This window comes from Natator depressus, chromosome 10 (genome assembly GCF_965152275.1).
Source record: "Natator depressus isolate rNatDep1 chromosome 10, rNatDep2.hap1, whole genome shotgun sequence".
Classification (NCBI taxonomy): Eukaryota; Metazoa; Chordata; order Testudines; family Cheloniidae; genus Natator; species Natator depressus.
Genome location: NC_134243.1, coordinates 10,175,013 through 10,197,462, shown reverse-complemented (window position 1 = coordinate 10,197,462; position 22,450 = coordinate 10,175,013). Strand labels below are relative to the sequence as shown.

The following is a 22,450-nucleotide window of genomic DNA, read 5'->3' as shown; positions in this document are numbered from 1 at the left end:
CCATCTTTGACATGGGAATCTTTCCCCCCAGTGGATAGGAGGGAAGCAGTAGACATGATGTACCTTGATTTTTAGTAAGGCTTTTGACACAGTTCCACATGACATTGTCATTAGCAAACTAGGGAATGCAGTCTAGATGAATTTACTGTAAGGTGCGTGCACAACTAATTGAAAGGCCGTACTGAAAAAGTAGTTACCAATGGTTTGCTGTCAGACTAGAAGGGCATATCAGTACTGGGTCTGGTACAGTTCAATATTTAAATTAATGATTTGGATAAAGGAGTGCAGAGTATGCTTATAAAATTTGCAGATGACACTAAGATGGGAGGGGTTGCAAGCTCTTTGAAGGATGGGATTAGAATTCAAAATGACCTTGACGAATTGGTCTAAATTCAACAAGATGAAATTCAGTAAAGATAAGTGCAAAGTACTGCAGTAAATGGGAAAAATGGGGAGCAACTGGGTAAGTGATTGTACTGCTGGAAAGGATCTGGGGGTTATAGTGCCTCACAAATTGAATATGAGCAACAGTGTGATGCAGTTGGAAAAAACACTAATATCATTCTGAGGTGTATTAACAGGAGTATCATATGTAAGACAAGGAAGGTAATTGTCACACTGTATTTGGCACTGGTGAGGCCTCAGCTGGAGTAGTGTATCCAATTGGAGGAGCCACACTTCAGGAAAGATGTGGACAAACTGGAGAGAATCCAGAGGAGAGCAACAAAAATTATAAAAGATTTAGAAAACCTGACCTGTGAGGAAAGTTTAGTCTTGAGAAAAGAAGACCGGGGGTACCTGATAACAGTCAAATATGTTAAGGGCTCTTATAAATAAAGACTATGATCAGTTGTTCTCCCGGTCCACTTAAGGTAAAGCAAGAAGTAAATGGGCTTAATTGGCAGCAAGGGAGACTTAGAGTTAGATATTAGGGAAAACTTTCCAATTATAAGGGTAGTTAAGCTCTGGAATAGGTTTCCAAGGGAGCTTATGGAATCCACATCATTTAAGAACACCTGTCAGGGACAGTCTAGGTTCACTTGGCCCTGCCTCAGTGCAGGGGTCTGGACTTGATGACTTCTTGAGATCCCTTCCAGCCCTGCATTTCTCTGATTCTATGATTTCCCCCATCCTGTAATTTCTCATTTACATACCTTCTCTCTATTGCAGCTCCAAACCCTTTTTCTCTTCACTGTCCACCCAGCCATTCTCTCTTTCTCTGCTCTCTTTCCTTCCTCACTTTTTTCTCTTCCCATTTGTCTCCTGCTCTCACTTCCCTCCTCTTTTATCTTTCCCTTCCCGCCTTCAGTCAGTCTCTCTCTCACGCCTTTTCCTGGTCCGCAGCCCACTGCTGATCTTTTGTCTCCTTTTCTCTCCCACTCCTTGCTGAGCTATTCTACCACTATGAAAGAAGGGAAAGAGCATTATGGAAAGCGAGGATACAAAAGTAGCCATAAAAGGAAGGTCAAGGTTTGATGCTTGTTTGTAGTGGTTCTTTAGGTTATCACTAGGCATGTAGTTGGTGGGGCAGTGCCTTTGTCTTTGCTGATTGTTTCATTGTTTGACTGCAGGTAAAAACATCTCGAATGTGGAAGAGTCGGTCACATTGGATAACGGAGGCTTCACAGCCCTGGAGCTCAACAGCCGACACCTCAACGTAAAGAGCACTTTCTCCAAGAAGAATGGGACGAGGTAGGATGACGGACCCTCTTTGTCTCAGTTTTGGCCATAGCATTCAGTTATTGTCTAGCTTCATACCTACCGCAGGACAAGCAAAAGGGATTATGGGGTGGAGCTCTGTTTGGAGGATATGGTGAAAACTGTGGGCTAATAGCTAAGCCTCTGCCCCAGAATGCAACATCAGCCCCTGATGGTAGATGGCATGATCAATGATTAAAGAGATCTAGGCCTGGAATGGGACACTAAACTTCTCATTTCAGGGTTAAGGTAAGTGACTGTGTTTTTGGAGTTCAGAGGGGGGTGGGAACTGGTAGATATATTGTGTCCAGGTATGAAAAGGATTGTAGAACATGTAGTTCACCCATTATTTAATGTGCCATATGCTTTCTCCTGATGTCCACCTAGGTCCCCTCCTCGCCCAAGCCCTGGTGGGCTGCACTACTCAGATGAGGACATCTGCAACAAGTACAATGGAGCAGTGCTGTCTGAGAGTGTGGCCCTGAATGAGAAGCCCTTGGAAGTGTCAGAATCAGAGGTGAGTACATCCCTTATCCCTTGCCTCTCCTCCCATAATGCAGTGCCAGGGTCTTGCACAGTTACTGAACTCACTGCATGCAGCACGTTCTCTGGAATCAGATTTCCATACCTGCATTATGCTACTTTTGCATCAGTTTTTCATATTCAGGCACAGTACTTCAGGGTGCTCAAACGTTAGGGTCTCATGGCCCCTCCCCTCTAAAATAGCATCTGTCTTTAAAACTGAAATGCCGTGGTGAAGAATAATGAGTAGGTGCCAACCAGAAAAACTTGGGGTCATGTCAGATATTTCATAATCTCCCAATATTATTAATAAAAGGCAAATGCAAGCAGTTGGCTTCACTGGTTAGGCACTGAGCTCCCTGCTCTCCCTTTGATGTTATCACCCTGAAGCTCCTGGAAAGAAAGCATGAAAGCACATGTTGTGAGAAGTCCGTACATAACCAGCTCTGCGCATCTACTGTCTGAAGTGACATTTAATCAGAAATGAATTTCACATCATGGAACTGGCCCAAATGTGGGAGATGGTTTGGAATTTACAGTGAGTATCTTTCACAGCTGCTAGGCAATTCCAGGCACTACTGAGGTTCTGTAGAGCGGGTCCTTTATCTGTAAAAATTCTACATCACCTTCTGTTCAAGAATCTCTAAGCACTTTACAAATGTTCATTGTGATTAAGCCTCACAATCCCCTTGTGAGTTAGGTAAGTATCCTTGTGTTACAGATACAGAAACTGAGTCACAGAGGACTCAGATCACATAGCAAATCATTCTTAGAGCCAGGATGCAGGTTTTCTGATCCCAGTCCTATGCTCTAACCACAAGGCTACTCTGCCTTCCTTTCTGTTTGCTAGTGGTTTTCAAACTGGGAATCACAAGCTCTCGGCAGGGGGGTACGCAAGAAAATTCCTATAATGGCTGACAATGCATTTTATTTAGTAAGACTTGGCAGTCTAATCCTAGATATATTATAACCCCATCTCGGATGGGGTATGGAGCAGACTACATTATCTGGAAAGGGGTACGCAGCCTAAAAAGTTTGAAAACCATGTATTCTGTGAGGAAGACGGTACTGTGTGCTATTGCTATGTGTTTGACAGTCCTCTATTTTCTGTCTCACATTCGCTTTATGAAGCACTTATAGTCTGTATAAACTCAGCAGCAGCCCTGGCTTAAAAGGCAGGCTTTAGAACTGGCAGTGAGGAATGTGCAGAAAGGTACATTTGTCTCTAAAATTGGGTGCTGTCCGCTGAAATCTTGATGAATCAGAGCAGACAGCACAAGAAGCAAGAAGTGGGCCAAAATATTCTGAATCTGACCCTTCCGGCAAGAATAAACCAAAAGCAGCGAGTGGGGAAAGAAGATGACAGTTTTCATCTGCAGCTTTTCTGTACCTGCAGCTACAGCTGGTTTGTTTGTTTGTTTTTTTCTTGCTGGTTTCCTGGCTCTGACCTCTTGTTAATTACCCTGGACAGCCTGCCATTTTATGTTGCCCTGTGACTGACCCTCCCTGCAGTCAGTGTTCCTTGTTGTAGCTCAAGTAAGCTGCTCTCTTTGTGATGTAGACATATTACCTACAGATTAAACCCATGATATCTGTGGTCATGTCCCTGTAACAACCCATCATGAAACCTGCCATTAATATGGTTTGTGAGCATGATCATGAATTTAGCACTGGCACTTTCTGACATTTAATTTCAATATTCCATGTGTTGTTTTCTGTACAGTGCACAAAAACCTTCTCACAAGTCGTCATTTCTGGCACTGTTTACACAGGATAGACAGAGGAAAGTGATTTTTATCCTTGCTGTTTCCTTTGCATTCCTTTCTGTGCATGCTTCTATGCAAACAAAATGTGCTACCCATTTTCTCTTGGGGCTTAGATATGCAGCCTTTCTATATAGTGTCTTTGATGCTTGCTTGTTTTTCCGTGGGAAATGCTTTTAGGCATGACATGTTAATGGGCTGCCAACAAAGGTATCAGTAAGGGATGCTGCCTTTTGATCAGCCTGGAAATGCTGTTTAGTTTGCGATCGTTGACCACTTGTATCATGCAGAATTTGAGTGTCTCTTATCTCTTCCTATTTGGTGTTTTCTGCTCGTTTCGTTTCAGTTCTCCTGGGGTTTCTTAGGAGACAAGCTTTATTTTCCCAGGATTTCCGTCATCTTTAGCAGAAAGAGATGTTCTCCATGATACAGATGTCTCATTTCCATGTGGGCTCTGCAGAGGCTTTGTCCTTTGCAGCAGGAGATGTTCTGATACTGTTTTCTTCTGATGCCTCTTTGTGTGTGTCTTGGATTCCACTTAATACAGTGTGCAGTTGGCCAGCTAAGGCCAAAATTGTGCTTTTTGCTTTCAGCCCAGATGTCATCTTGTTGAATTTTTGCTTTAACCTCTTAGCCTGAAGTGCCAAGATTTGGCATGGTGGAGAGGGAAATCAGCTGCCTCCACATCCCGTGGGGTCACTCAAATGTGAACAAGGCCATCATAAGAGACTCATGGACTGATTCTCCACAGTTAGATCAGAACACAGCTGCCTGGGAGCACTGCCTCTGAGCCCCCCCAGTGAAGGAAAAAAAATGGGGCAAGAATATACAGTATTCAAATATGCATATGTAAAAATACTAACATACACTCCATGTCCTAGAATCCAAGTATTTGCAGTGTTACAGAGAGATGGAAATTATTTAATTGGCATCTACAGTAGATGGGGCGTCGAGTAATGAGAGTAAGTGCCAAATGATAATTAGTGATAAAAAAACCAAAGCTCTTGGATACAAGCTCAAACAGGTTAGGCTCTCTGCAGATACGTTCAGGAAGTTCTGAGGTCTGTGCGTAGAGTAGTCACTTGGCACAGCTCACCTTTCACCAGGCTAGGGGAGGAGCCATCATTTTTGGGGAGGTTGGAAGGTTGTTTGTTTTTTGTCATTTCCTAAAGAGTTTCTCCAGAACCTGATGCTTTCACAAATGATCTAGCCGTGCTGAATGCTAGTGCTTACAATGGTACATTGGTGCTCTGTGCACTATAACTGAATTGTGGTTTCTCAGCTTTGTATGAATGTAGTTTGTTATTCACTTATAATTCAGTTTTGAGAAGGAATTAATTAGTATCCAATAAAATTCTCCAACTGATTTTGATGAAGATGGTACCATGTGGAAGCCAGATGTAGGTGGCACATTAATAATAAAACCTACCTCTCCCAAAGGCTACGTCCACACTACATGCCAGGGGTGTGATTCCCAGCTCTCATAGGCATACTTGCGCTAATTCTCGTCAAGCTGGAACGCTAAAAACAGAAGTGTAGCCGCGGTAGCACAGGCCACAGAGGCACGGGCTCGGTGCCCCAAGTGTGTATGCACGAGGTTCAGGTGGGTTTGTGCTCCAGGCGCTAGCTCAGGCCACTACAGCCGCTGCCGGTGCTACTGCTGCTACACTACTCTTTTTAGCATGCTAGGTTGATGATAGGTTGTGTGCATACTTCTATGCGAGCTGGGAGTCGCACCTCTAGCTCATAGTGTAGATGTAGCCTCAGTGAATAGATATCAGAGTGTCCACAGACATCTCTTTACCTGTCTGTTTTTGTCCTTTCTCTTGCTCCTTACTCTCATTATGGCTGACTCATTTCATTTTGCCCAGTAGGGTGCAGCCGGTTCATGCACTCACAGGGGAAAGTGATGACCGGTCCTGCTACTGTCACTTGGCAATGAGATGAGCTGTTCATAGGGCAGGGAGGAAGAAGTGGAGAGTGAGGAAAAAGTAGATGTCACAGGAAAAAACATCCCCACCTGTGCCTGTATTGGTGCAGGCTGCCGGCTGGTCTGCTCCTATTTCTACTGCAGTCATTGGCAAGGGCTGCTGTGCTCTGCCTTGTTGGTTATAAATGAACATATACGTGAACACTTCAGCTCCAATCACTTTTTAAGAAATTTGACAACCCAGAACTATTTGCAAATTTCCCATAATACTAACCCACTGGTCCCTCATTTGTCTCCTAAATAGCATTTGTGTCTTTCATCTTACCAATAAAATACTTAAATTGTCAGGTATTTTCTTTATTTGTTGCTTCAATGGCATGCACGCACCTTTGCTGTCAGATTAGAAACTGACAACCACATCCAATCAAATTCCAGCCTACCATAGTTTCCTAGGTAACAAACCCATAATCATGGTAAATGGCTGCATACAACAGGGAAAACAAATAATAATAATAAAAAAAACCCTACAGCATTTCCTTGTACTCAATAGTTTTGAATCATTAAAAATAATGTATCCATTCCACGAATGATCCTGTAAGCAATCTGGGTCATAATGGGAGACAGTGGGGAAAATATACCTTGATACTCCCTGGTTTACCAGCACAGAGAGAGACCCAGGACTTGAGCCAGGAGAAACTTTTTGGATAAACAGTTTGTTCACTGAAAAATGCAGTTTTGGTCAACCTGAAACTGTTCCCAAATTTTACATGAATTCATCAAATAGTTTTGGCGAGGGGGGAGGGTCCAAGAGCCTAGGCTCCAGCCCAAACCCTACTGTCTACACTGCAATTTTATAGCCCCGTAGCCCGAGCCCACAAGCCCGAGTCAACTGACACGGGTCAGCATGGGTGTTTTATAGCAGTATAGACATACCCTATGTAACTTGTATCATCTATGTCTGGCCCGGAGGTTGCCACCTTTCCTTTCAGATATGGACTTTGCCACTATTATCCATGTGTAAGCAGGGCCTGAATGAACTCTCTGCTGACAGCTAGTTGGGAGGGGGAGAGACTTCAGGAGCAAACTGTATTTACATGAACACATCTACTCTGCCAACATACCCAGCAGATAGAGCTGTGTTACTCAAAGTGATCAACTTTGGCTGGTGTTGGGTTACAAATCACTTTAGTACTTAATGCAGTGGTAGTGAAATGTTATTATCAATGTTGTTGTCTTTATTGTATGAATAAAGGGGAGCAGAACTGTCCTTCACCTGTCCCAAATGAGGGGGTCACCCTCAGCTGAAAGGACCTCGTTAAGCCAGGGGCTCAAATGCCAAACCCCTGTGAAAGTAGGAGAGGTGGGGACAGATATCCCAGCCAGGAGGTTTGGACTCTCCCTAAGGATTCCAGGTCTGGTTTAACCTATTCCTCCCCACTGTTCAAAGATAGAGCTAAATAGGCTTCATTAGGAGCCTTTTGTTATTTTAAGTACTCAATAAACTGAAATCACTTGTGGTGGGACAGTGTTTCTCTCCAGCCTGCTGAGAGCTAAAGATCTATAAGAGACTGACCAGCAGAGGTCACAGCAGAGAGGCAGGTGGCAGCAGAAGGTAACTGATGGGCAACTGGTGAAAGTGATGAGCAGTTGGCCAGCAGCAGCGGACGGTGAAAATGGCAAGCAGGCAGCTGGCAGGGTGGTCAGGCAGTGAGCAATTATAGCTGGCAGGCAGCCAGGTGGCAAGGGATCGTGGTTGGTGGGGAGGCCACCAGACAGGAACAGCAGCTGGTGGACCAGCCAGCCAGAGCAAGTGCTCAGATGGCAGAGCAAGCAAGGTGCCTTCTTCCCCAGTGGGAAATGAACTCACACAGATGCACCTTTGAACCCTGGGTTCTCACTGACCAAGGATAACCACTGTGAGTGGGATATGGTGAGGCAGCAGAGGGGGACATAGTAAAGGACCTTTTGGTTGTAGAACTCAAGAACATGAGGCAGAAGACTTTGCCCCATGCACTCTGGGGTGGGTGTCCTGCTCACAGTTTTATGTTTATGAATTCTGCTTGTGGAATTTTCCCTAATTAATATTGGGTGACTTCTCTCCTTTCATTAAAAGTTTCTTTTGTACACTCAGACGCTGTGCTTGCGAGTGGGAAAGTATTGCCTCTCAGAGGCGCCCAAGGGTGGTGTGTAATTTTCCCAGGTTACTGGGTGGGGGATCGAGTCGGATGTATGTTAAAAAGGAACCTCTAGATATTGAACCCAGCCATGGCTGCTGCCAGCTGCACCTGGCAGAAGGGTTACACATGCTTTTGTTGCCTCAGGATTAGACTATTGCAACGCACTCTACATGGAACTACACCTTAAAACCATTCAAAGACTGCCGCTGCTGCAGAATGTAGTGGCATGCTTTCTGAGCAGGACATCTTGCTGGGAGCATGTGATACCAATTGTGATGGGTTGCCCCCCACTTCGGGGTGCCACCTGATGTACTGGAGTCCCACTGAGCCTGGCCGTTCCACCAGCCTCGGTTTCCTCACCCTGTCTTGCAGTGCCAGGCCCTCAAGCCTCCTGTAGCACACACACAGGTAGGGACATGCCCAGCTGCAGAAAGATACAGACACTGATTTCAGCTCTGTGTGGGAAGAATCAGCTAGGGGATTGCCAATTACTCAAGTGCCCACTCCCTCTGGAGTGCAAACCCAAAATGGTATTGTCTTGCGCTGCACAGAGAACTGTATAGCGAAAACTCATGAAAATCATCCCCTCCCTCAATGTGGAAGAAGATATGACAGCTTTCCTCCCCCTCCCCCAGTTATGAATTGCACAAACTGGTTTAGAGAAAACAAAACAAGTTTATTAACTACAAAGGATAGACTTTAAGTGACTATAAGGGATAGCAAACAGATCAAAGCAAATTACTGAGCAAATAAAACAAACAGACAAACTAAGCTTAATATATTAAAGAAACTGGTTAAAGTAGTAATTTCTCACCCTAAATGTTGGTTTAGACATTCTTTTCACGGGCCAGACACCTTTTACAGCCCGGGCTCAGCTCTTCTGCCCCCCCTCAGTCCCTGTTTCTTAGATGTTCTCAGCAGTCATCCTGGGCGGGGATTCAGTGAAGAATGAACCGGATTATCTCACTTCCCTGTTTTAAATAGGATTTACATATCATGGGAATCCTTTGTTTCCCAGTTTAATCCCCATCCCCTACTAGTGGAAAAATACTAGTAGTCCAAGATGGAATCCAGTACCAGGTGACATGATCACATGACCCTGCAGTGTCAAAACAGCCAGGAGTCAAAGATTGTTTGCAGCATCCAGGAAGCTTTTCAGGAAGGTGGGAGATGAGCATCTTCAAAGTCCTATTGTTCTCCCTAATGGCCCATCCAGGCTGATTGCATTCTTTCTGGTAGGTGTTCCCCAGGTGTAAACCCACTTGTAATTGTTACCTAGTCAATATTCCTAACTTCAGATACAGAAATGATCCATGCATACAAATAGAATAATTATATTCAGTAAATCACAACCTCTCCAATGATACCTCACATGACCCATCTTGCGTAAAACACATCTTAGTTATTCCATATTCTTATCATAACAATGTCTGTATGAAGAATATGGGGCGTAGTGTCACACGAACGCTCTGGGATCTGCACTAGCTGCCTATTGGTTTCCAGAGAGAGTTTAAGGTATTGGTTACCTAAATGGCCCAGGGGACCAGCCAGCCTGAGAGATTGCCTCTTTCCCCATGCAATACTGCCATAGCTGCAGTCAGCAGAGGCACTAGAGATGGATCCATGTGTGATAAGACTCTGGAAATCCCTTAGATCTGAAATAGCCCAAATTTGGTGACATTCCAGGCATGCCACAATAGACATCTGTCCAACAGGGTTTTTGGATGAGGCTGAGAGTTCGCTTCCCAGGATGATGGCAGGGTGGAAAGGAGCATTTTGTCGTTAGCAGGCTGGCTGAGTTCCTTTTGGAAAAATTGCTTAATGCTACTGGGTTTGGTTTTGTTGTAATTATTTAATTATGTGTCAGTATGCCTGGAGTGTTGTGTACACATCTATTTTATTATTCAAAGTGAAATAAATAAGTAATAAAAGTACAATAGCTCTGGTAGTGCCAACCCTCTGTTAACAGCACTAGGATATTTTTTGCAAAATTTCCATTGTAGAAAACACTACTATGTTATAAAAAGCTGGTCTGCAAAGATTTTCAAAGCACAGTGGTTAAATGGCCTAAGACCTGTCTACACACTGTTGCGGGGGAAATGGGCACTGAATTTACTAGTGTCAATGCATCGTTACTGACAAAGAAATAGGATGAAGGATGTGACATCCTTTTTTAACAATAGTTTACAGGGCATCTGATGCTTGTTCTTTGGGGAATGTTAAAGGGTGATTAAAGAGGGATTTGAAGGAGGAGAGGGCAGTCGTGTGGCCTACAGGAGATGAGTGAACATGTGTTTGCTGTTCAGTGTCACAGATCATAATGACATGGAAACTTCCTAGAGATAAACCAACACTTTATAACCAATGCCAGTAACTATAAACTGCAAACTCTAGTTATCCATATATCTGTTGTATTTCTTAAGCAACTACTGCTTTGATATCTAAAGACTTTCAGAAACAACCAGACTATCAGAAAAGAGTAAAGCAATTTTTGCATTACAAGCCCGATGGTGTTAAGAAAAGACCTAAATTATGGAAATTTTTGAGCAAATATTTGTCCATTTTACATGATGTCTGTTCTTGGTGGGAACAGAAATACAAGACAAAGGTGCACCTGAAATGCATCCCTCATGCAAGGCTTTGCCTTTGTCTCTGTGTTCTGATGAGATCTACAAACCAGTTGAGATTCTGTCTGCTGGGTAACAGCAGCACCATTTCAAAAGCAGGGCAGACCTACAAAGCTTGTTTGATTGCACCGAAAGGAGCTTCCAGACTCCAGCTAGCTGGTGGAGGGAGTGGGGGTGCTCCTTCGCTGGCTAGCCACCTTGTACAATTGTTTGTTGGAATAAGAATCTATCTGAGCACAGTCTAACACATGGACCATCCCAGGAAAAAGAAAAGGAGTACTTGTGGCACCTTAGAGACTAGTACTCCTTTTCTTTTTGCGAATACAGACTAACATGGCTGCTACTCTGAAACATCCCAGGAAAGCAACCCCACCACTTTGGAAATGCTCTCTTTCAGGTCTGGTGCTCAGTTATCTTTCAATACTGCTAGTTTTGTAAAAACAAACTCATAAGGTGCAATAAGGGCAATTGTTCTGTGCTTGAAATCAAATGTGATTTTGTTTAATTTCCTTTATAACGATGTAGCTAATTTCAAAAATCAGTGGGGCTTGTGAGCAAAACCCAGTGACATGCGGGTGCCTCAGTGTTATCATCATAAACAAATAGCAAATTTGGCTCGAGCCAGGGGATTTGCATGGATATTTTTTTCCTATATATTGAAATGTGATAGATACAGAGAAACTTTTTCTGCTCAACATTTAGTAAGATTTCAGTTGTCTTGAAATTGAAACTGTGAGCATTTTGATGAAATGATTGAAGGCTTTTTATTTCACTATGACATCTGTACATTCCCTTGCATCTTCTGCTGAAATGGAGCTTGTTACGCGTACAGCAGTACTCCCAGTGAATCAGGACAGATCTCTGTCTCTCCTCCAGCCAGGGTTCATTTCTCTCCAGCCCAGTTCCACTGTCACAGAGCTGTGCTAAATCAGAGCACCGTACTTTTCTACATGTGCTGCACTTAGACTGCAGACCTGCCTATCCTGAAAATACAGGCTTGTGGTGTATGTGGTGGTGATTTTGTACAATCTGTATTAGTAAGGAACAAGCTAAGTCCTGGATGCTAATGGCTGTTTTCTCTCTAATGCTGCAGGCCACTGACTCAGATTACGAAGATGAGGTGCCAAAGCACTCTTTTGTGAACCATTATATGAGTGACCCCACATACTACAATTCTTGGAAGCGTCAGCAGAAGGGTGTGAAGCACCCGACGCCCTACAGGTACGAAGAGTGTGCGGCGAGTGAGACAGAACCCTATTTCCAGACTGTCATCACAACGCAGAGCACAGGTGGGGTGTACACCCCAACAGGACAGCCTGCTCCCGGCTCACGGACTCCAGTGACAGGGTTCTCCTCCTTTGTCTGACACTGGGAGTGACGTGACAGCACAGTGGAAACTCCTGTGGAGATGAGAATGACCTATCACAGTGACTGTGTGCGTGATCGGTGCAGTGAACTGTGGGTAAATTTCTCTATCAGGGTAGAACAGAGGTGAACATGAATGAGTCTATTTTTCTGAAGACAATCAACTCTTAAAACCCGGAGCTGAACTTGCTAAACTTTTGTTTAAAAAAAAATATTCTGAAAAGGTACAATTTTAACCACTTGTGAATAGCAGGGGGAGTTTTTAACCACTTTTGTAGCACTGCTTCAGGAAGCAGTTCCCCTATTCTTCTTCTTTCCTCTTTCCAACCAAGGAGGTGAATTCCCTTGATGCAGTGTGTGACTTTGTGGTGTAATTTGAGGAGAAAACACAGGAAACCTCCCAAACTCTCTCCCCATCCCCCATCAGGCTCAAGTAGGAATATTTAAAGAGGGGGGAATGTTTTTCATGAAAAACGACAACATTCTTTCCCCTGCTCCTTGTCACCATTCTGCCTCCACCTTAGAAACACCAGCTGATTAGTTTACAGTGATATCACTTCTCTTGCCAGTAGGTTCGCTATGGGTGTTTCTGATAACGAATATCTTACCTGCTTTTCTATCCTACTCAAACAGGGTTTTTGAATTCCTAAAATATTCCCACTCCCGGGCTCCTCTAAGAGGAGACAGCTTGAAAGTGCTGTAGATGGTACTGGGTGAAGCAGTAGGGTGCTGTTCTGATGTGGGGTCCCTTTGTTCTTGGTGTGGCTCTAACCCTCCTTTGGTAGACTGCATGTGCCATTTCAATTGCAAATTTGAAAGGAAAAAATAGCAAGCAGAGGGAAATTTGAATGAACGTGACAGTTACAAACTGGGGGACATGCTAATTGATAGATTGGTTTTCAGTAATCAAAGTTGTCCTTCCTTGTCGATAGAAGCCGACCGCCTTCCTCCCCATCATGCCGCTCTTACTTGATTCTGCAGCTCTGCACACTGCTCTGTAAAAAGTACATATTGTTAATTGTGTCGGTTTGATTTTTATTTGATACAAAGACACATCACACAAAGGGGCTGAGTTTTGTTGTCCACAGGTGCCTTTTATTGATTGTTGCAGCTTTGTACATGAGAGAAGCAACAAAATGTCTCCAAATAAAGTTCAACGGGTTTTCAAATGTTAGGGTTGCAAATTACCTCGTGCACATTTACAGGCTCGGTCTGTGCACCAAACCTCCAACCTTTAGAAATGAGAGAGCTTTTTTTGTTTTGTTTTACATCTGTTTTGTACTGCCCCGTTTTTGACCCGCAGAGCTGCAGGCTTTTACCCAAGTCTGTTGTGTTTATCAGCAAGTGGTTGTTTTCAAGGGGAAACTCTCAGTGATTTAAAGAATCCCAGTCCAGTTTTTGGATTTAGGAACAGTCCTGTAACACCATTTCTACATGAGGTGTTTGAAACAATTACTGTGAACTAATCATGTCCTTGGCACTGCTGCCATCTGGCAGTTCCTTCCAGATGTGTTTGGGGAACAGCCATGAAAAATTGGCACTGCTGCAACTTATTAAGGCTCCTTTAGGGCGGGTGTGGAACAGCCTTGGCATTACTATCGTTGCTATTTGTCCACATCTCTCAGCAGAGGCGTGAAACAGCTTTGGCATTGTCTCGGCTGCTCCCTGCCAATGGCCTTTAGGGCAGGTTTGAAACAGTCATTGCATTATTACTGCTGTTACCTGCCAATGCCTCTTCAGGGCAGATGAGGAATTGGTTGGGCATTGGCACTTCTTCTGGACAGGTGTGGTGCAACCACAACCTCAGCACAGCTGTTACCTTTTAGTGCCTGCTTAGGGCAGGCGACCTTAGTACGGCTTTATCCTTCAGTACAGTACTGCAGCTCTAGGTGCATACTCTGTGTAGCCTTGACATTGGATTTATGTTCCTTTCCAAACGCTCCAGAAAAGAAAGCGATTCCAAACCAAAAACTTGAGAGAGTGCGTTTAACAGCTTTTGAAGTTGAGATAACTATCCACAGTTCTTGGGCTGGAAAGTGTCTTGGAGAGACGTGCTTGAGGGAAGAAGGGAGCATCCCTCTCTTCCACTATTGCTTGTGCATGGGGCTCCACGGGGGACAACTGGAACTTACTGTGAAGGTGAATGTAGAAATGGAGAACATGGAAGGAAACGACTGCCTTTCTGTGCACTTTGACTATTCTCTTAAGCCATATGGACATTGTTTTAATTAATTAACTGAAAAGAATTTGTTTGAAATCTATTATTTGAATTTTTGTTTTGTTTCTTGGGGAAAATTACATGAGTGAAGGTTTTGCTTTGACTTTTTTAATAACTTCATTATTTCCTGTGATTTGATTTTTTTCACCTTTATTATTTCCTATGTCTGAGTACGTATTTTTAGATTTGGTTTGGTTTGGGGTTTTTTTGTACAGAATTGTTTCTATAACGTAGCTGCCCTGGCAGTGTGATTGCTGTTGGAATTTTAGTAAACCTGCACTGATCCAACAGCTTTGAGGGATGATGTTACCGGAAGCATGTTTCAGGGCCATTTCTGGTAAGATACGTGAATTGGAAGGGCTTAGATCCAAACCTGGAAAGGCTTAGGTCCAAAGTCAGGCTTAGTTTAAGCAGGTGCATGCCACAGATGACAACACCAGGTCTGAATGTGGCACATGAGAGAGCACTTCCTGGAATAGTGCTACCACCACATTGCTTTGTATCCCAACTTCCATTCTCATTGAGCCAACAGCTCGTGAACAGTGCATGATAAAAGGAAATGGACCTTAATGGCCAACATTCCCCTGTGGCTTGAAGAGGGGAACGGTGAGAACTTGATAGGGTGAGGTGAAGGGAATACTCCTCCTTCCTTAAACCCTTCTGCTACTTAACTGTCAGGAATTTTGTTGAGTTTGTTGAGGGCCTGCTGAATTGGCTGTATGAGAACTCTGTCTCCCAAATAAAAATGTCAAGTGTGATTCTTTTAGGACCTGTTGACACTAACAGAGTAAGTTCTACTCAGTTCTACTCTAACAGTCATTTCCACATCCGTACATTTATTTAAGTTACCCTATCCATAAAGAATGGAAGTGCATGGCATTAGTTACTCTTAGCAAATGGGAATATAATGTGCATTACCCCTCCCACTACCATGTATTTTAGTTAAATACATGATGATGCTGAACCTCCCATCATCTGCTGTTAGCATTCTGTAGTTGAAAAGGTATGATTAATAGTTGTGTTTTATTTACTGGGGTTTAAGCAAAATTGCCATGTCTGGCAAGACGCACCCTTAGTTAGCAAGAAAGTCCTGTTTCAAAGCTGTGATCTTTGGGGATCAGATCCTTTAAAGTCATGTTTCAAGTTTGAGGAAAACTCAAGACACAATTCCACATTTTAGCCAATAAGAACTGAGTATGCAAATAAACTAAAGCACACTATAGGCTGAGATAGCTGTATGTCAAAATCCTTCTATGCATCATACCCACCTTCCACCATATCACTGTTCGGAACAATCTTTTAATTCAAAGCTTACATTTAAAAAATCCGTTTCGCTCTTTTTCTCCCTCCCTCCCTCATGGATCTATTAAAAAACAAAAACAGCATAATTAACGAGTCCATGCAGGAGCACAGAGGGACATCTCTGATCTGATGGAAACATATTTTTCTTGTGGTAGCCTTCAAATATATCAAAGCTCACACAGGAAAACAGTGCATAATATTACACACCCATCTCTGGGCTCAGATGACACTGCAAACCACTCAATGATGTCATCTTTGATGTGAGCATATAACCTGAATCTCAAGTTTCCCATGTAACGAATCTAACTCTGTTGGAAAAACTCACACAGATTAAAATCCCCTCTACAAATCTTTTGTATCATTTCTGCATAATTTTAAGTATGTATTTTTCTTAACCTCTGATTCTGTTTCATAAACAACACTGTCCCCCACCAAGCCTCAATCATTCACTCACTCTTTTGAAATGCTCTACAAGATCTCTGTTTAATGTATCAACCGAGAAACAAGGTGGGTGAGGTAATATCTTTTATTGTACCACTTTCTGTGGGTAATAGAGACAAGCTTTCAGGCCACACAGACCCTCTTCTTCAGGTCTGGGAGAGGTACCCCCAGCATCACTGCATGATTTTTAGTGTCTAGCAGAGTGTGTCCTGGTCTGTGGGGAGCTTGTTTCTGGTCTTCAAACTCCTCTGGCCTTTAAACAACACCCCAGCCTTTCCAAACTCATCATCAAAAGCAAGCTCCTCACAGACCAGGAAACACCAACTCAAAGCAGCAACAGACTCTGCCAGAACAATAGATGCAACATCTGCAGACGTATATCTGCTGCTACAATGACCAACAAACCCCCCCTGCGTACACCTTTCAAGACCTATGGATCCTCTACATGTCTATCCCAACTTGTGGTGTACAGCACTTCATCCAGTGCATAAATGCCCTACTAACAGCTATGTGGATGAAAACGGATAATCACTGTGCTCTCACATGAACTCACACAGGAAAATGATAAAAGACAAAAACACCCTATCATCTGTGGATGAACACTTTTCACAAAGTGATCACTCTGTATCTGACCTCTCAGTCCACATCCTCAAAGGAAACCTACACAACACTTTTAAAAGAAAGCCTGGGAACTTAAATTCATTACTCCGCTAAACGCTAAAAATCATGCACTGAACAGAGACACTGGATTTGTGGCTAATTACAACAACCTGTAACCCACTAACCCCCCTCTTTTTATCCTATGACTGCAGAGGTCTTAATGGGCCTCTCTACCTTGAATGGTCCCTTACAATATGTGCTAACTACTATGCTACACAATCTGTTCCACCTTACATTTTGCGGTGATGTTTGGAGTACCTTTCCCAGACCTGAAGAAGAGCTCTATGTGGCTTGAAAGCTTGTCTCTCTCACCAATAGAAATTGGTTCAATAAAAGATATTACCTTACCCACCTTGTCTGTCTAATATCGGGGACCAACACAGCTACAGCTACTGCGTACAATAATGAATGTATCAACCCTAATTTCTGACAATTGCTGAAATCATTTGTTATGCTGCAGTACTAATGAAGAGACAGGAGAGGGCACTGTTTCACTTTAATCAATGACAGCCTCTTGCTTTTTTCTTCATCGTCAGCAGTTGCCCACGGACGTGAATGGAAAGGGGTGAAAAGTTCCAACAATATTTACTAAAGGAATCGTGTTGCTTTTGGAAGTAATTGCTGCCACTGCAGAGAAGAAGGAATATTTGAAAAAGGGGACTGGATAGTTACCCAGTGGGAAATGTTTTGCCTTTATCTGAACGCTAAAATACAGGCCTGTGACATTTTCCAGATTGGCTGAGATCTCATTTGAATCCATACTCCCAGGTCAACATCAGATTGCTGCAGGATTTGGTAGGAGCAAGCATCTGTCTTTGGCTCCTCCATGTGAAGATGCACTGACTATCCTTATCATTGCTGCCCTCAAGAAATCCATGGCTTACACAAAAGGCTCCAAGATGCTCCTCAGTAGAGGTAGCTTTTTGTTCATACGTAGCACTGCTGTCTTCCTCGTTTACGCTTCACAATCCTCATAATCAAAACACATTAGTCTGTGATATGTTCACTCATTGCAGAAAATGAAATGATCAGGATATGAAAATAAATCGCTTTGACAGGCCTACTAGAAATCAGCTGAGTCTTGAAAACGAGAGCTGTACAAGAGACAGAGAGAGCGTGGACGTGATTTCAGACACTGCTTTCTGTCTGAGAGCTCCTCCATAAATAGCCAGCAGCAGGGTGTGTGCATTAATGGAGTACTTGTGGCACCTTAGAGACTAACAAATTTATTAGAGCATAAGCTTTCGTGAGCTACAGCTCACTTCATCGGATGCATTAATTGATGAGCTGTGGAGGAGAAAGGCCATTACAGAACTAGGTGCTGGTAGGCGCCTTGTGTTATGTACAGACTGGGAGTCAAACCTCAGTGTTTGCCAGTTTCCAGTTAAGTGAGACATAACTAAAGCTCATTTGGGGAGCAGAGTTGGTGTTGTTTTTTGTGTACACAAAAGCCACTGATTAAATTGGTTGTATGATAATACTATCCACTGAAACGTTCTCACTGCAGAAAGTCATCCGCCAAGTTTGGAGCTGAGTTATTGCAGGGCATGAAAATGATAGAGAGATGCACGGTGAGTCTGAGATCTGCCATAACTCGCTCAGAAAGGTTCTTCATCTTTGTAGATAACCCTCCACCCCCAATAGCCAAACAAACTTGGTTTGCTTTCCAGCTACTGGAAGTGGAGTGCCTGCACTCATAAGCACACTCACCATGCATGGGACAGATGAAGGAGGAGTGGATTGGATCAGACAGAATCAGTCAATGACCTTCCATATTCCTGGATAAGGGCCATACTTCCATTGTGATGTTTCAGGATCTGACCCAGGATTATTATCCTCTCAGAGCTGCCACAGGCACATTTTTAGTAGTGTCTTGTTCCTCGAGGTTAGTCGTGACTTGTTAGGAGAATCATGATTTTCAACCCAGTTAGATCTGATCATTGATCTTGGCGCTTATATCTTTGGATTTGGAGCCTGAAGCAGGATTGCAGCATTTTATTAGCAAAGGTATTCTCCATGCATGTGTGTTTCTCTGTGCTGTACACTAAGCCCAGGCTCTGACTCAGGTTTGAGCCCCATCCCCTCTCTTCCATCCACACACAAATCAGTCTGACTCGGGTCATCAAGCAATCAGGACCCAGGTCCTTGGACCCTGCTGCTGGGGGTGGGTCAGAGCCCAAGTCCCACTGTAAGTCAGGTCCAAACCCTTTCATTTTACAGTGTGTATGCAGATCAAGCCACAGTCCCAAGTCAGATGGTCTGAGTAGTGTAATATGGACATGTTAGCATGGCTGTGAGACCTGGGTCCAGCAATTGTAAAACCAGGTTTACAGTGCAGTGTGGATGGGCTTGCAAATACTTGGTATGTCTACACAGCCATTAAACACCCCCATGGCTGGCCTGTGTCAGCTGACTCGGGATCCCGGGGCTCAGGCTTCCCTGACCCCGACAGGGTCCCAGAGCTCAAGCTCCAGCCTGAGCCCAAACGTCTACATCACAATTAAACAGCCCTCATTGCCCGACTCCTGTGAGCCCGAGTCAGCTGACACAAGCTAGCCATGGGTGTTTAACGGCAGTGTAGACATACCCACCAGGTTCACAAGCCCAAGTCCCACAGACCCAGGCTTAGTGTGCAGAGCAGATATACTTTAAGGCATCTAAGGCAAGTCTGGAAATGAGATCTTCCTAGTAAATGCGACAGGTGGAGTCTTGCAGGTAGGGGTATGGTACGTTTTCACTAGACCTAGCATACTGTATATGTTAACCCTGTGAATAGCAGGCACTGCTGTGATCTATGTCTATATGTAAGCGGGGGAATAGTCCTGCTATCGTGGGGAACTTCCTTGGCTTCTGCACTACCCCGGTGAAGTGGGCTAGCGAAAGGATCTGAGTCCTCGCTCCCACTTCCTTTACCCAGTGGCCTCCCTGCCCTTGAGGACTCCCTTTCCACTCTCCTGTCTGGCAGAGTCCTTGTAACCCCAACAAGGCTGGCCCAGGATTCCTGGGGGGGCTCGACCCCCAACCCTGCTGTGGTCACCTAGGACAGGGACTAGGGTGTCCCCACTCCGGGGTACTCTCTCTGCACTGGGCACTTTTTTGACCCACTGACCATTACATACAAGTTAAAGCAAATGCAAGTTATTTACTCAACAATTAATTTTAAAAAGAATAAGGAAAAATGGGAAAGGTTAAAGGAAACACATCACCCCGCTCTGTGGCAGGGAACATCACAAACAGTGTCTCTGGAATGTCAGGGCAGTTCACAGTCTGTTCCTTGTAAGTCCCAGGCCTTCTTCTCTGGCCTTGGCTTTGCTGCAGGGATGCTGTGGGTTGGACACTTGCTCCGGTGGTGGCCACACGCTGTCAGGCTCTAAGTGGTAGGACCCTTCTTCCCAGTGTCGTCCCTGCCCTGTCGGGGTTATGATCCGAGCCTGGCCTGCAGAGCCTCTTGGCTGAGGCGTCTCCCTGTGCTGGGCCTGCTGCCCAGGGTCCTCCTCGGTCTCCTGAGCTGCTCACCGCACCCAGCTCCGGACTGCTCCAGCCCCAGCTCCACCACTCTGTCTCAGCACGGCTGCTGCTGCTGCTCTGCCTCCAGCTCCCTGGGCTGCTGCTCTGGCCCCTCTGGCTCTGGTTGCTGCAGCTCTGCTCCCAGGGCAAGTCTGCTCTCTCTGGGCTGTGCCTCTGGCTTTGGGGCTGCAGCTCTGCTCCCAGGGCAGGGTCTGCTCTCTCTGGGCTGCTTTTCTGGTCCCTCTGGATCTAGCACAGCTCTGCTCCCCACCTCAGCTTGGGCCCCTGCTTTCTCCTTAGCTCAGCCCCACTCTGTCTGACCCATGCAAATCCAGCTCTCACGGGGGACGGGACCTCCCTGGCCTCCTGACTCCCTGATTAGCCTGCCCGCCCTGTCATTCAGGCTGACCTAGAGCATTGGCCTCTCCCCATTGTTCCTGGGGACTATCAGTCTCAGGGTCCTGGTTTCCCATAGACCCTTCCCCTTTTAGTACTGGGAGCTAGCCAACCAAAACACCCCCACTGAATGTTAGTAAGGGGGCAACAGTCCCCTTACATATACAGCATGAGGTCTCAGGTAGCAGGAAGGTGCAAGAAAACTGTACATTGAGTTTGTAGCCACACAGTTGTGGCTCTTCAAATGGAGATTTAGTCTTTTGATGTGTCTGCTGTCAGTTTAGGAAGTAGAACCAATGTTTCATAGCTTGTTTCAAGAATTAGTCTCTTTTTACTGTACTGTGGTATTGGGTCCTGCTTTTACTTTGGGTTTATTTTCTTCAGGATTTGACCTGTTTTTTGTCCCACTCCTGTTGTTAGCCTCACTCCCACCACTCCCCTCTTTTATATGAAAAAATTATTTCTTCTTTTGCAAAATTGCTTCTGATTAAAAGAACCTTTTTTTGAACATGAGTGTCCTGGGTACATTTGTTTTTGAAAACTATTTGCTGCAAGCTGGCAGTTATTTTTGGTTTGCAGAGCGTTCTCAGTGTCTTGCCAGTACACTCTTGGTTTAGCTCTCAGAACAGTGAAAATCTAACATGGGTGAAATCACAAGCTGATAGTTCTAGACTGTAAAAGCTTATAATCAATCTCCTGCTGCTTTTCAGTTAAAATGATACTTCAAGTAGTTTAGACCCAAAATGTGATCAACCTTAAATTGTTGTTAAAAATGGTGCGATAAATTTCCTCCAGATTCTGAATATTAGGGGGAGGGGGAGCAGCCAGGAAATGGAAAGCCAAACGGCATCCATGTTGTATGGTTCTCTCCCTTCACGAGACACGTTTGGCTTCTCCCTGCAGACTTTCAAGCAGCAGTGAATCTGTTCCCAGAAGTGTGCTGATGTTGATGGGGCCAGATCCTGAGCTGGTGTAAATCAGCCCAGCTCCATTGATTTCAGTGGTGTTCTGCTGATTTATACGAGTTGATGAGCTGACAGTAGAAAATCAGCGGAGCTACACCAATGTACACTGCTCAGGATCTGGCCCCAATATCAGTGTTTGCCAAATGGAAGAAAAGAGCTGAACCTCTAAGGAAGGCCTTTTATTTTCCAGCTCCTGCAAGGGACATTATAAATAATCCAGCGTTGTATAAACACAGCAGCCCGCTGGTAGCTCATCATAACCCAGAGATATCAATTTGCCCGTTTTGAAGATGAAAATCCTCTCTCTGCAGAACAGTGCGAGCAAGACACTATTCTACAAAATTGCCACAAAAGGCAGCCGTGCTTTTTTGAGGTCATTCAGCTCCAAAGCATATCATCCTCCCACTTCCAGCCTTAACTGTTTTCAGCACACGTTTCCCCTGCACATGATTGTGTGTTGAATAGCAGAGCATGGATATAAACACTGCAGAATGTAGGAAAGCTGCCATGGCATTTGCAGCCTAAACAATCTCACAGAAAAATGGCTTGGCTGCCTGCCCCAGTCTGAACAGTGCAGGCAACGAATGACTTGACGGAACCAAGAAATCTGTTTTGGTTGCTGACTCTCTACCTGGTAACTGTCTCCTTGTTTCCTCCTCTTCACCATGTAGTTCCACCTTGTAGTAACCACTTCCTCTGTGGTTATTTTACTTCGCTCCCTCCCCTTTTAATTTCTCATTTTTTTAAACTTTTTCATTGAACTTACCCTTCCGGTTGATTTTCTTTTGTATATTTTCCTCCTTTGCTTGATTCACTCGTTATTTTCATTTCTTGCCCATTTCTTCTTTCCCATCTTGGCCCTTCTATAAAACCAAAAGA

General features: G+C 44.3%; 1 protein-coding gene across 1 annotated transcript in view; it reads left to right on the top strand.

The window, feature by feature from the left end:
• Positions 1 to 16,176, top strand: part of SDK1 (sidekick cell adhesion molecule 1) — a 655,892-nt gene extending 639,716 nt beyond the window's left edge. The window contains exons 44-46 of the mRNA XM_074965177.1: positions 1,572 to 1,692; positions 2,086 to 2,215; positions 11,811 to 16,176. Coding sequence (XP_074821278.1) covers positions 1,572 to 1,692; positions 2,086 to 2,215; positions 11,811 to 12,083 — 524 coding nt within the window. The 3' untranslated portion in view covers positions 12,084 to 16,176. The remainder of the gene's footprint in view (positions 1 to 1,571; positions 1,693 to 2,085; positions 2,216 to 11,810) is intronic.
• The last annotated feature ends 6,274 nt before the right edge of the window (positions 16,177 to 22,450 follow it).